Consider the following 15,840-nt stretch of genomic DNA (forward strand, 5'->3'; position numbering starts at 1 on the left):
TTTCAAGAACAAAGGTTGACTGTTCATTTCTTCCAAAATATCAACTGGAAGAAGTTTTTTTGGTGTAGTATGTTCCTTATCCTCCAATGTGCTATTGGTTAAGGGACTTTTGGGTAGAAAAGAAAAAAGTCTCATTGATGGATTGGAAATTCTGCTATATACAGCAATAACTATTATGGCAGTGGAGGAGGTAGACTGAGCAGAATGCTGACTGCAGCTGATTGTGTCGCTGTCAGAGGTTACATCATCCTGCTGTGATTGAGATGAGGAATGGGAAATATTCTCCATTACACCCTCAACTTCTTCCACGCAAATGTGCTAGTACAGTCACAGCTCAAAGCATTGACAGTGGCATCTGTAAACATGCCCCTGTAAACATGCCCACAGCTGTCTGCATAGCCTTTGCTGGTTATTAATTATAGGGGTACTCCATGTCATTTATTTGGTGGGTCCCCCATTTTAATACAGCTGTGAGATTATATTAGTAGCCTGGGAAGCTCCATAAGTATTACCCCTTTCCCAGGCTATAAACATCTGCCCCGAGCCATCAGCTTTCCCTCTGCTGGTTATTAAATTTACGCGGGAGCCCACGCAATTTTTTTTTTTCATTTTTTTCTATGATCGTTCATTCTGTTAACGCTCCTACTTAGGCTGGTGACAATGTGTGCGTACGATTGTGTGCATTTGTGTTTACTTATCAGCTTAGTAATGAGGGTATCGGGCTGAGTGTGAACGTGTGCGTGAGAGTGTGTGTGAGTGAGTGCGAAAGCGTGAGCATGAGTGTGAGAGCGTGAGCTTGTGAGTGCGAGCGGTAGACTATGAGAGAGAGCGTGTGAGTGTGTATTTTCGTGTGTGAGCGTGTGTAATTTCTTGTGTGTGAGCGTGCATGTGTATTTCCCAGTTTATGATACTGTGGGCAGCACTAACTTAAAGAATCATTGCTGCCTGCCATCCTCGGTGACCGTCTATTTGTCAGTATAACTTTGCAGTCACCAACAAAATGGCTCCGCACTGTGTTCCAAAATCTCATCCTCTCTTATCCCTTAGCAAACACCCAGAAGGGGAGGAGAGGATTGACATCACACACATGTGAGCAGATTCAGCCCATATTTACTGCAGTCGTAATGTGAGCTAGTTGTACACTAGGTTGTTTGTCAGATTTCAGTAGCTGCTCCCCCTAGTGTTTAAAAGTGGAAATACCAAACCTTTTAAAATTATTTTTCATATTTTACTAAATTATAAACAAATTATATTATTTTTTAACAAAATGTAAACATTAATTCTTTACACTTTTTCAATTGCTGAAATAAAATTTTTTGGATGGCACCTTCCCTTTAAGATTGAACACCCTGTGCCTTTTTTCTGTGTGGCTACTTGACAGTCTCTGTCCCCTTCTTCCCCCTCAGCCACAGGATCTGAATGAGCTGAGACGACGTATCACTAAACAATGGAGTCCATGTCTGAGGATATGCTATCACGAATCTGAACAGAACTGAACTACATCTTAGACATCAGTCGAGCCACTAATGGAAATCACTTTGAAAATTTGTATTGTTTAGATAAAACTTGAGTACATAGCGTGTCGTTTCATGCTAATACATTTGTTTTATGTTCATGGTTATGAATACCAAGGCATCATCTTTAATCACAATGTACTGTTAGAAAACATGCGAGAGGTCTGCATGTGGAGCTACAAGGTGCTATATTACTAGAGTTTAGACTAGCTGTGAACTGTTAAAATCGTCATTTGATCGCATATTAATTTGCTATAATTGCTATCAAACAGGTCTGTAGCATGTAGCACTAGCTTTTATATGACAATTAGTGGCGATTTTACTTTTGTTATTCCTAAATATTAATATTAATGGACAAATAACCCACATCCAGAGAAAACATGAAGTCAATTTATTATTTTCCTGATGAACAGAATGACACTATTATAGACATAATTTGCTTCACAGGAAAGAAAATGAAACGTTGTCAACCATAGTTTTGTCGGACAAGTACAATAGTCTTTACACATTCATATTTTTTACAATACACAGCGTTCTTGGGGCTAAGCAAACTGCAAATGACATGTTGATATCATGTATATTACAGCTACTTACAATTTCAGAATAGCGAATGGAGAAAAATAAGTTATTTAAATATGGGTTTACATATACAGAAAGTGCAACTTAATTAGTTGTTAAAGTTCTTTATTTTCCAACGGATATACTGTTTGTCAAGTGATTTTATACAAATCATGTGTTGCCTTACTAATGGCAGCACCCAGCATGTTGTATGCAATGCCACCATAGAAAGTGCTGCATTCCCTTTTAAAACTCTTTGAAAGAAAATGCCCACTTAAAGGAATGGTTATGTTTCTTCTACCATGGATGAGGCTTAATACACCATACAATGATGAGTGCTGGATTCTTAAGCACACACTCTTACAACAGAACGACAAAGATTCATGATAATTCAGTCTGAAAAATCTTCTATCACTGATTATGTATCTGAATTGTTCTACATTTGAATGAGCGGATTGGAAGAGCAGTTTAAAAGTCACCTGAAAACAGACACCTAAGTATTGAAAAGAGTTACCATAAAACAGGACACTGACTTTTGTAGTGTAAAGAATACTTTTGGGTAGATCAACTTTTGTTGGAATGGCTAAACTAAGATCTTGTGCACAAGGACAAAAGGAAAAAATGCTGACACTACAACTACACCAAGTTATAGGATCAAACAAAAAATATTCAGATTAATAATAGCCATGTCTTATGGTGCTCAGCTTGATATTCGAAAAAAAGATCATGGAAATTCAGAGAAGTGGCACCATCACTACCAATTTCTGTAAAATGACATTTATTTCGTTAATAGGATTGCATACAGAAACATCAATGAAATTAGCAACAGCTGTTTCAGCTGTAGCTCATTTCACTGATGTCTCTTTACAGTCCTATGAATGAAATAAAGTGCATTTTAGGCCGGGGTCAGACTTGTGAGAAACACAGAAGAGTCTTGCATGTCAATACCCGGCACTGCAGTCGGCACTCGGGACTGGAGCGTGCAGCTGCATAGAAATACATGCAGCCGCACGCTCCTCTCCGAGTGCCGGTGGCAGTGCCGGGTATTGACGTGTGAGACTCGTCCGAGTTTCTCACAAGTCTGACTCCGGCCTTACTGAAACTGAGTGCCACTTCTCTTGCTTTTCTCTGAAGTTTCTAAAGTAATATCTCAAATTCTCTTTCTAACTTTTGCCAAACAAAGGCTAATTCATTGCATAATGAAAAAGTTATACGATTTTCATGGTTTTCAAGGTCTCTGTGTATCTGATATTTTTCATATGACTGACACATCGACACTTGACGTGGTTTTTTTTTTTTATAACAGAATGTGCACATGTACAAGTTGAATATTGTTCTGCTATGAAGGAGTGAAGTTTATGAAGTTTACAATTTGGTAATGTATGCTAACAGATACTTTATAATAAGGAGAATTATAGAATTCTGTTCCTTGCTACAAGGAGTCTGTGTTCCACAAAGTGTCTTTAACCACTGCTCCTCCTCCCCCCGACGGCCTTTCTAACGGTTGGATAGTTGGTCTCTTGGTTTGTGATATGCGGCAAGATAGTCCACAGCACTCTATTACACAGTTAATTGGTCTTCTGGACAGGTATTAGATTTCTGTATTAATACTTAAAATATGCTGAAAATGCTATATCATTTATACAATTATACATTTGGAACAAAATAAATCTCTGTAAATAGCTCACAACTAAAATTCGCTGTACAGTAAAGAATATAGTATTTTTCTAAAATAATTGGTGGATATTAAAAGTTCAGTAACATTGCATATACAAATGATCTTCATAGATAGAACGAAAGAAGAATTGTCAGCTTGAAGATGATTTCTGGCATTTGTTACTAGTTATGATAGATATTGGAATTAGATAGTGAATGTAACTATGGTGAAAATTCAGTAGTAAGAAATAGGATAGTGGATGAAATCATTGTCTGCTGCCTTTATGCTGGCGGTATATATACTTCAAGAATATTAATAAAAGAAAGTAAAAACACAATCAAAGTTAATAATATGTTATATACAAGTTCTGTAACCAAGTTTGATCACACGGATGCGTAAACTGCACTCACACTAATGCAAATCCCTAGAGACCGAACCAAAGGAACACTTATCTTCTACCGCTACTCTCCACTCCAGAGGGAATATTTATAAGAACTGGTGCAAGCAATATCGGCCAGTCCGATATGTATATTTTAGGAATGGTATTGTCCTAGTGCCAAGGCCGGACTGGTCATTAGACCTAACACCAACTGATGGCTTTCCACCAAACGTTTTCATAAATGTACCGAAAGGGAGAAGTAAAGGTCTCAACATTAATGTAAACTTTCAATAATACTGAAAATAAAGACTCACATATATAACTACTGGAAAAGGTCTATATTCAATCTTTAATGCTTTCATTGTTCACTGTGGTTGGTCCCTAAAGTTGCCGCATATTTTGGTCTCAAACCGTGATACATTATTTTTTTATTGAACTAAAAAACTGAATCTGATAGACCCAGTAAAAGGCAATGGGACACGTTACATGACAGATCAGCTTTTGGTTGCGTTCATAATGATAGTGTAAGCAGAAGCTAGCTGGTTTCATGTTGAATCAAACTGAGTTATATATCCCTGTAAATATATGGGAACATACCTTCAAGAAAACAGAGCGACTGAGCAGCACAAAACCTAAAACACCTTGTATGTGGAAGTGGCTTCTCAGACAGTGGAACACAAAGCTAATGTTATCGTACATAGTATACTTTTGTACATAAAAATGTTATACAAATGTCTTTAAAGGGGTTGCCCACTACTGGAGAAAAACATTATTGATGGCCTCAGAGTGCTTGGCAAAGTAAAAAAAAATCTAATGTCATTGGTTGTATGTTTGTAGTTGTTGTCCTGCTGCAGAATAAATTTGGAGCTAAAAACATGCCTCCCTGATGGCATTACATGATGGATAAAAATCTACTTGCATTTCTCAGAATTGAAAACAATGTTAATCTTGACCAGTTCCCAACACCATCTGCTGAAATGCAGCCTCAAATTTGTAAAGAACTTCCACCATGCTTCACTGTTGTTACACACACTCATTATTATTCTGCTGTCCAGCATACAAGTTGGGTTTTGTTACAGCCAAATGTTTCAATTTTTTACTCATCAGTCCAGAGCACATGCTGATATTTTTCTGCAACCCAGTTCTTATGCTTTTGCACATAATTGAGTCACTTGGCCTTGTTTTCATGTCAAAGATATGGTTTTTGCTGCAATTCTTCCATGAAAACCACTTCTGATCAGTTATCTCAAAACAGACAGTAGATGGGTGTAACTATGACCCACTGCCAGTTCTAAGCTAATGGCACAGCTGGATATCTTACTTCAAAGGTTATTAAGCATGATATATAACATAGTATTTAAGGTTGAAGGAAGACTGTAAGTCCATCTAGTTCAACCCATAGCCTAAAATGTTGATATAGAGGAAGGAAAAAAACCATGGAAAATCCTCCCTCTCAAGTTCCTTCAAAAACATTGTGATAGTGTACCTAGAAGAATTGATGCTCACACCAAATACTGAATTAGTTCAGATTCCTTTCTTGCTCACTCATTTTGCATTTTGTTAGTTGATAAAAATAAACTATTAACACTCCCATTGTTTAAATCATTCTACAGAAGCTTTGCAGTATTTCTACACTTGCCTATAACTTTTGTACAGTGATATATATTTATACACACAGCATACTGTATACCGTACTGTATATATATATATATATATATATATATATATATATTCACACTACTATGCAAAATTGTTAGACAGGTTTGGAAAAATTTTGCAAAGTAAGAATGCTTTAAAAGGATAGAAGTATTAATTGTTTAATTTGTATAAATTAACAAATTTCAAAGTGAAAGTTAAAAAAAATCTAAATCAAATCATAATGGACATATAATTTATGAAACTCTAACCTCTGACTTGCTAAGATATAATCATTTTATATTTGTGGAAATCACCATTTAAAATACCTTTTAGGGGAAGATAAAGAAAAGAATCAGACAGAATAGTCTGTGACACTTACAAGGACAATGATTAATTGAAACAAAGTAATTCGAAAATGTATTTAAGGCAAAATAAATGTGTCACCATAGGTTAACCACAGAGAATGATTCCTTGCTTGTTACATGGGGAAAAACAGGATTATATTAGTTGGTATAAGTGTTCAATATATATTCAGTCCTTTGGCCTACTGTAGGTAATGTTCTTGTGCCTGACGCCATGGAAATTACTGCAAATACCACCAACACATTTCTTTATCCATAGCGTTGAAAGTCTAGTAGTCCCGCGCAATAATACATTTATGGGCTACCCAACATCATGTTCACTTGCTCTGAGGGTCTATCATGAGTGACCTTTTACAGTTGAACATGCCAGGCCAGTAAACCATTTTTTGGAACCTACATTCATCTGCTCACTGTGCACTTGTTGCAAGGTTTAACAGGTCTCGAGCTGCCCAAGGTCCACATCTTAAACTGCCTCTGGTGTTACAGATTTTAAAAGTCTTGCTGCCCCAAGAAGTTTATTTATGTGTCTCTCCTCGCTTACTCCAGCTCCTTGTAAGTGAGTCTGTGAGAGGGCAGGCACTTTATTTAATGTGGTGAAGCCGGCATCCATGAGAGGCTGAGTATACATAGGGAGGCCAATGGAAATAAGCCAGTCGGAAACCGATGAAATATGTCCAGGAGAAATGGGCTTCCTGCAAATCTCTGTGAGTCCTCCGCTTGGTATCTAAAACATAATAATAAGCATAAATGACACACATCCTTACAACTGATAAAAGCTAAACGAGGGTAAATTAAAATAGTGTTAGCCTAAAAAAGAGCTTACATAAAAATTAGTAGAGTAGTATATTAAAGGGGATTTCTACCTAAACATTCATATATAAATAAATCATTGTGCTCAGTTGTGGTTGCAATTTTTTTCCTTTTTCTTTAAAAAAGAGAAATTTTGCTTGTTCATTTTTTGTTTTAAATTGTCATTATTTAATGATAGTAAGCTGTCATTTCTACCATCATGTTCTGTCAGCTTCTGATAAATGTATTTAGAGGCTACAACTAAGGATGAGTGAATAAATTCTAGTAGAATTGAATTCTATTTGAATCTTACCAAAAATCAGCATTTGCCAAAAAATTTATGTTTTTGTAATTCGTTTCCGTGCAGGTTCAGCACAATTCCTGCCATTTTCCTGATCTTTAAAAGGTGTTCAAAATGTCATAAAATAAAAAAAAAAACCTTATACTCACCTTTTTGGCCCCTCCACCAGTCCGGTCCTCATTGCATGTTCAAATCGGCATCAGGAGTGCTGAAATTCCTCAAGGTTTCTGGGTTTGCTATGCCCGGGAGGGTTCTGCGCATGTGCCCTCAAAGTTCGCAACCCCTGACGCCACAGCATGCACTGCGACTTTTGTGGGCACATGCACAGAACCCTCCTGGGCCTAGCAAACCCAGAAGCCTCAGTATAGCGACCATGACTCAGGGGATTTCAGCGTCACCGCTGATCTGAAGATGCAATGAGGCTTGGACAAGCAGCGGTGAGGAGCAGAGGTGCCGAGGTGTAAGCAGGGAGGTGGGTATAAAGATTTTTATTATTTTTTTACATATTATGGTTGTTATGCTCTTGGGTCTGAAAAGACCCCAGAGCACAATAAGGGACATTAAGTTTGTGGAGAATAACTTATTCACTAATCGAATTTCCTGGGAAAAGATGCGCAAATAGGGGAATTAAAATTTAGCATGAACCGATCATCTCTAGTGACAACCAACTACATTTCCAGCACCACTATCAAAACAGAAACTTGTGAATATCCCTTTAAGTAAAACAGACCCAAACCAAAGAAAAATGAATTTACCGCCATGCGATGCTGTTTTCTTAGATGTTTAACACGGATCTCATCCATACAAGCTGCTACATCTTTTACAAGGTGATTTAAGTCTTCAGCATATCGTTCGATCAATGGTTCTGGGATGCCACAGCGACCGTGCTGTCGGAGGGAGAGAAGAGCTACGTTGAAACAACTTTATATTAATACTTGTTACATAGCCGTCGCCGTAGTTGTTAGACGTTATTTGCAAGGCATATTTTATTATTTTCATTTTGGGCCACCTTAAACCAGAGGTTCTTCTAAGATGTATGCTACATTTAAAAAAAAAAGAAACGTTAGAGTTTATTTGCAGGCAGTGTAGTTTTATTGTGGTAAATCATGTAAAAAAAAAACAAACGAAATGTAGGCATTAACACTTGAACTTACTACTGCAGTCAAAGAGCCCCATAACAGCTCTTACCATTAGCATTATGTGATATTTGCAAAAATACCATTTTCTGGAAACACTGCAAAATTGTCAGATGGCACAACTCCATGTACTACATTAGTATCCTGCTTGGGTTTAACAGAAGTTTTTATTACATCTTTAAGGGCAATCAGTCTTTAGGTTTTTGCTATGTAATCTGAAGACAACATGAGATTGTTGTTAAAAAACAGATTTCAACAATGTGACATGTCCGGCTGTGTGCTGTTGTTTACCTTTACTGAAGGTTTTATCACCAGGATATTATCATTGCTGTGACTAGCTGGCACATGGCCACTCGTCTGACTCCGCCCCCTTCTGTGAAAAGCATCACACTGTCTATAGCTCTATGCAGATACAGAGCCTGATGTGGGCAGGGTTAGCATTCTCAGCTCTGCTGCATTCTAAATCTAAGAACTTGTATCAGAACGACTACTCCCAGTAATCTAAGTGATTGTTAGATTCAAGGTCTCTTTGCTTATATCATGCTGCTCTCAGATGAGTTAGCAAAAAGCTGCTGATAGATTCCTTTTAAAGGGTATGTATCATGCACATATTACTTCTGAGAATAATACAAGGAAGGACAAAAAAAAAGAGAGAAAGAAGGATCGATTTGACATTCTATGACTAAGGGTTTCGGTCAGAAATACGTTAGAATGTCTTCTTGTTCTTAACCTGTCTGGACTCATTTTAACAATATGAAATAAAGGAGAAGTTTTTTATCCATATCCAGCTGGTCAATCCTTCCTTCTCTCTTTTTTTTTTTGCTCATATCTGGTGGTCAGACGGACTTTGGATCCCAGTTGCAACATTGGAGGCTACCTACTATTCACTCGGTGAGGCTCATTTCCCTTTTGTTTTATGTTTTCACAAGAAAGGACAGTGGTTGAAATTATACAAGCAGTCTCTTTGTTTCATCACACGGCAGAATAACACCGTGAACAAGCTCCTGGTGCACCAAAATGTTGGGTTCTTTGTTTCAAGACAAATATTTGGTCAATATTTTTCATTGTGCTCTTTCTGAAAAAACAAAAAAGTGCTACGTGCTGTAGAATTTATTGAGCTGGACAATAAACAAAACCTCCAAGAATTACATGTGTTGTGGTTTTCTTAAGGTTACTTGCGAGGAGTCCCTTTTTCTTTGTGCACTGGACTGTTTAATTAGATGGGACAGCCATAATTATCAATATCAGTATTACACAAGCGCAGGTTTAACTACATTTTTACCAGAGTGAGTGCAGAATCTGGGGAAATTCTCCTCTCTAGGTAGTACCAATTAGGGATGAGCGGACCCCTGAAAGTTTGGGTTCTGGTACCCGATCCAAGCTTAATTCCAAAAGTTTGGTTCAGATACCAGATCTGTACCCGAACTTGAACCAGAAAGCCATGGAAAACAATGGGAGCTCAAACTTTTGAGCTGGAAAATTCTCTCTCTCTCATTCCAGACTTCCCCTGGAACTCCATACATTGCAACGGACTTCCAGGAAAGGCCCTGTTCGGCATTTAGAACCGTACACTGACTGTCTAGTACGAACCCAAACTTTTATGTTTGGGTTCGCTCATTTCTAGTACCAATTACTGTATAACATAAAATAAATAAACTTATTGGTATTGCTGCATCTGTAAAATTCCAATCAATGAAAATACAAATGAATTAATCTGTATTGTACAGAATAAAAAATTTAACGGCCTTGTCACCGAATCTCACCTGAAAACGCAATAAGAAACAATTAAAATGTATGTACCCAAAAACGGTTTCAACACATACTGTATATCAACGGTAAAAAATCCTAACACAGATCTCAGAAAATGGAGATGCAAACACAATTTATTTTTATGAACTTTTGCATTTTTTTTTTACCACTAAACAGGTTAGTTATCAACTGTAATTGCACTAAGGTGAACAAACATGTTAGGTAATTTTTCCCACAAAATGAACAAAACCAACAAATATTGGCAGAATTGTGTTTTTATTTCGCCTTAATTGGATATTTTTTCCTATTTTTCAGTACATTATATATACTGTACATTTATACTGAAACATGACTCATTTCCCATGGGGTTGTCAAGCGCTGCCCTTGGCTTTTTCCTGCAGCCCCACAGAGAATGAATGGAGCAGCAGTTGGGCATTTGGCCTGCTGCTCCATTTTGTTACAGATACATACAACAAGCAAAACGCGGGGACGGAAATACACCATAACCAGCGTAACAAGTAATTCCCGATCAAATCACTCAAATTCCAGCAAATCAGCATAAAGTCAGTGTAAAAGGGAATAAAATTAACTTTTATTTGATAAAATGTAAAAAAATTAGAGATACCACAAATATTAGATAGGAATGTCAAAATACATATCTATACCAACCAGACATGTATGTGAAAAATATCAAACCACATTGGTGGTCAAAAAGAACCAACAGACAACGTCACTGAATTTAGCAGACAATACATAGAACACATACAACTGACAAAGGTCAGCCAATCTAAAATAGTCCACTGTTCTGCCTTCATACACGTTGACACGGTGTGCAATCTAGCATACAGCATAAACCACTGCTGTCTTCCAAATAAGCAGACTGTTTTATGTAGTCTAACTTGTTTATTGGTGAAGAGTATAGAACATGCGGTAAAACTATAAAGAATACAAATGACATGGGTAAGTATTGGGCAGATGATCACACCGCTAACACAATTACAGGAAGTATTCAGTGTGATGAAAACTTTACATAGAAACACACAGGTGTCTAATTACATCTACTGAGCACTGACTGCCATACAGTTAATAACCTCTCTGAACAACACTGCATTGCAAGAAAATATGTTAACCTTACCAAATATGCTTTACCCTGATAACGAACTCAAGTAGGGAGTTACAGGAGGACAGATAAACACGTGTGCCCTTATGAAATACACAGAATAAAATGGCATCGTTTTCATCCCAGAATACATTGCTTCATTCCCACAATGCATTGCTTCAATCCCATGTGCAACACTTCTGTTAAAGACGCAGGCTGTAAATGCTATTTATGACACAGCTATAAATTCAGCCACCACTAGATGGTGCTAACTAAACCCAGGACATAACCAGCACATAATATAAACGCACTTGCCCTATTCAGAGGGCAGAACAGTCCACTATGGAAAAAAGTGACCATCTGGTTGAAACCTGCTTCTGTATTATGTCTAACCAGTGGTGAAAAGGTGAAAAAGAAAAAATAATTTGAACCATCTCACCAGTCTGTTGCATCCAGAAGAACGGGGGTCCTCGCTCTTCTGTCAATGTCGCAACAACTTGTCTGCATCGTAGGACGGGGACTAGATTAAACCCTGTAAGACTATGCCAGCCCTATTGAACCTAAGACTACCGCCCTGACAAGGGCAGTCCACAGTGATCCTGGGCAGACCTCACTGCGACACTGACTGATGAGCAAGGACAACCATTCTTCTGGATACAACAGACTGGTGAGGTTGTTCCAATTATTTTCTCTTTTTCGCCTTTTTGCCACTAGTAAGACATAATAAAAGGTTACAATCAGATGGTCATTTATTTCCATAACATATTATCTAAGATTGGCTGATCGTTGTCAGTTGTATTTGTTCTATGTATTGTCTGCTACATTTAGTAACATTGTTTGTTGGTCATTTCTGGCCACCAATGTGGTTTAATTTTTTTCGCATTCATGTCCGGTTGGTATATAAATGTATTTTAACATTCCTATCTAATATTTGTGGTACCTCTGATTTCTTAAATGTTATCAAACAAAAGTTAGATTTTATACCTTTTTACACTCATTTTATGCTGATTTGTATAAATTCCCCCATTCTGCCAATCGGTGCTGCTGTTCCTAGCAGTTGGACCCCCACAGACAAATAAGTTATTATATTTCCTGAAGATAAGTAATAACTTGTTTTCACTTGACAACCTCTTTAAGAATGGCAAAGACAAGAGAGCTGTCAGAGCATACTAAAATACTATTATTACCAATCACTAACAATATAAGAGGTTCTTTGCTTGGCATCCGAGCTTCAACAGTTCAAAATCTTATCAAGATATTTGCTACTGATGGAACAGTGAAGAAATTTCCAGGTTATGGTGGAAAGAGGACTGTAGATGAGAGAACCAAACAAATGTTGGTTTGATATGCTGCAAAGAAACCAGGAACAATGTCTAAAGAACTTCAGATAAAGATGGAGACATCTAGAGTAATGATTTTAGCCGGCACCATAAGACACACAATAGACAAGACAGGCCACCTTTGTACAAAGTAATATTCGTTGTCGAACTCATTTCCTCTTTCCACTGCTCAATGAGTTGCATCAGAAATCAATCTATCCATGCAGTTACAACTTACACCAATTTTTGATGTTTTAATATTGGCTACACAGTATGTTCTTCTTAAAAAATCATTATTAAGTTTGGAATAGAAAGTAAATCTGTTTAGATTTTCCTAGTAGTATAGAAGCTCATCACATAACCATATACATAATTCCATTATATTTGAAAATATAAGTAATTCCACCATTATAATACTTATCCTTTCATTTACCTTATCGGAATATGGTTCCTCTGTAAGGTCAATTTCCTCAGCTAATAGCTTGTTTTCTATCAATATTTCTTGATCCATCCCTCGGACACACGTAATTTTTCTTGCGGCTACAGGGCCAAGCTTAAATGCATGCTGTGGGGCACTTGGGGCCTCTGTGGAAGTGGGCAGCCAAAAAGGTCGGGAAGAGGTTGGTGTATTGCACTCTGGTGTATGAATTATAGAACAGGCATTTGGACTTAATTGTCCTAATTTTGTGAGTGGAAGAGAAGATTCGTCTACATTGGACAAAGTGGCACTGAGAGGAAGGTGAAACAGTCCATTTGCAAACCGTTCTCTACATGTTTTGGCAGGGACTGGAGGTGGTTGTGAAGGGTTTTTTGTAGGTACCCTGGTTTCGGCAGATAATATAGATGTCTTGTCCAGAGGAACTTGGGAAAAGTGACTAGAACTTTGAGCTATGTGGTCTTTTTTATTACTTGGCAAATGAGATGTCCTTGTGCTTTGAACAGGGTCAGTAGTGTGCTTCGTAATCACTGTATCCACATTACAAGATATTCCATCAAGTGTATCTCCATTTTCCTCCTCAATTAAACCATCAGTTGATTCTTTTTCTTGATCTGGTGAAAAGACCCTTAATGATTTAGTAATGCCCTGGACGCCATTTCCTTCTTGTTGAAGATTGTCCATCGAGTGTGATCTTGGCCAAATCTTGAGAGATTTGCTCCCGTCCAGCTCACAATTTGTAGATACCGCAACGGGCAAACTTCTCCGATTCTTCTGAGACCCTGCAACTCCGGCAGGTTTCGAACAAGTAGCATAGATGTGGTCTTGCCCAACCTTTTCACTACCTCCATATGGGATATCTCTGCCCATGTTCAGATTTAACCCTGGAAAGTTTATGAGCTGACGAGAGGAAGACTCCGGAGTGATCGGGGAGGTCACTTGGCTTTTGCCTAAAAATAAAACAGATTATAGAACTGGCGTTAAACCTTCATTTCATTAAATAAGTTTATATATTCTTGGTATGATCCATCTCCCTATTAGGTCCCGTCCCGTAATATTCTGGGGAAACCTGTGCATTGCTTTATTGCTTTTTGTTTGCTTTGACATAATACCTGCATTGCATTGAGACTGCACTGAAACAGTAATAGATATACTATATATGCAACCATCTTTATTGTTAGTAACATTTTTTTCCATTTAATTGGAAATAAATCAATGCAAGTGTTTAGATTAGCAGAATCTTGTACTTGTGATTGGATGTTTCATCCATTAGTCTTTTCTCAATAGTACTATTGATAATAGCTACATGTTACAATCTATGGCTCAGAGTCACCATCTTATTAGCAAAAACTAACTAACTCCAATGTCCCCTTGATACTGTATTTTTGGTCCGCGTCCTGTCTGTGAAGTATGGACAGCACTCGGACCAATGTCATTCAATAGAACAAAGCAGATGAGCAATTTCTTTCACTCATCGAATCTGCGTCTGAAAACAATCACAGCCTGCACTAGTTTCTTCCATAAATCGAATGAGACTCACCCATTCAAGTCTATGGAGCCGTAATAAAAAATCAGATGTCATACAGAGCCAGAGTATAACATCCATTTTTATGGCTATATTGTAATTCGGTAACATAGGAAATTGTAAATGCTCTTGTTATTATAAATAACTGCTGCTGTAAAAAATGAATTGTATATGGCCTGCACACAGATGACAAGGGAGAAAAAAGTCCCACTTTTCTGGATGACCCCCTCAATGAGTTTTTTACGCACTAGTGTGAACCTGCCCTTACTCTGCTCTTTTCCTCCTCCCCATAGATGAGTTATAGCTGTATTCCCGCTTGGGCGGTGAGTTCATCAAGCAGGAGGATTTAGGCTATGTGCACACGTATGCAGAAAATTTCTGCATAAAATCCTGAATCCTTCCCAGAAAAAGCGCATTTTTTTCCGTGTGTTTTCTGCGCAAAAAACGCACTTTTTTGCGGTTTATTTCCGCGCGGTTCCAGACCCATAGAAAATAGCTAAAAATGCTGAATTTTCCGCGAATTAATGAGCATGCTGTGTTTTTTACCGAAAAGCGGTTTTTTTCGCGGTAAAAAACGCATACATCTGCACAAAAATTGCGGAATACATTTAAATGAATGGTAAGCTTCTTTTAAGCATTTCTGACATGGTTTATTTGGTAAAACCGTGAAAAAAACGCTACGTGTGAACACAGCCTACCAGATGGCTATTTTCTTCCAAAACAGGGCTCCATTGACTTCCGTAGGGCTGAACTGAAATTCCAGACGCGACCCATTGATAGGGGTAATTGCTGGTTGAGAAAATAACAGCCATGAGTTGTTTTTTTTTTATTCCTATAGAATCGTTTTGATAAATAACTTTTCTAATCAGTTGTGCGTTCCACAATTAACCGGTTAAATGATTCTACTACATTTCTAAAATCCTAATAAATGTCCTTTATTAACCATTAAAAAAAAAAGAAACACAGACAAAATGTTTTCCTTTTTCTGTTCTCAAGCAGTCCTGGATTTAGAGTGAAGCCCTGGTTGGTTTCGCACGGTGATGGTTTGCACTGTGGTGCTGGGTCTGATGTTTGACCTCAGTACGACAACAGACACAAATTTACCTAATGATCTCCAAGAATTATGGAACCTTGCAAGGATGCCAGTCTGTGCCTGAATTACACTTTCCTCCATCTGCTGGAGGACATACAAAGGAGGATGATAAATAGAGTGTGGCACAGAGCCAGAAAGTGTCTATAATAATGCATCATTGGGAAACATGACCCAATGCAAAACATAGCAGTGCAATGTTTCATAATGTTTCTATTCTTCACAATTAAATTCACAAATCATAAAACTCACAAAGAGTCACTGTAACAGCCGCAGCAATTGCATCAA

General features: G+C 37.7%; 1 protein-coding gene across 6 annotated transcripts in view; it reads right to left on the reverse strand.

The window, feature by feature from the left end:
- Window positions 1-1,884: 1,884 nt before the first annotated feature.
- Window positions 1,885-15,840, reverse strand: part of SASH1 (SAM and SH3 domain containing 1) — a 222,841-nt gene continuing 208,885 nt past the window's right edge. For all 6 annotated transcript variants that reach the window (XM_073575658.1, XM_073575657.1, XM_073575662.1 and 3 more), the window contains 3 exons: window positions 12,935-13,887; window positions 7,954-8,085; window positions 1,885-6,832 (listed from right to left, as the gene is read on the reverse strand). In XM_073575658.1, the coding sequence (XP_073431759.1) occupies window positions 6,572-6,832; window positions 7,954-8,085; window positions 12,935-13,887 (1,346 nt within the window). In that variant the 3' untranslated portion in view covers window positions 1,885-6,571. The remainder of the gene's footprint in view (window positions 6,833-7,953; window positions 8,086-12,934; window positions 13,888-15,840) is intronic.

The sequence above is a fragment of the Dendrobates tinctorius genome, unplaced genomic scaffold (assembly GCF_039654945.1).
Source record: "Dendrobates tinctorius isolate UK_male_01 unplaced genomic scaffold, ASM3965494v1 ptg000046l, whole genome shotgun sequence".
NCBI lineage: Eukaryota > Metazoa > Chordata > Amphibia > Anura > Dendrobatidae > Dendrobates > Dendrobates tinctorius.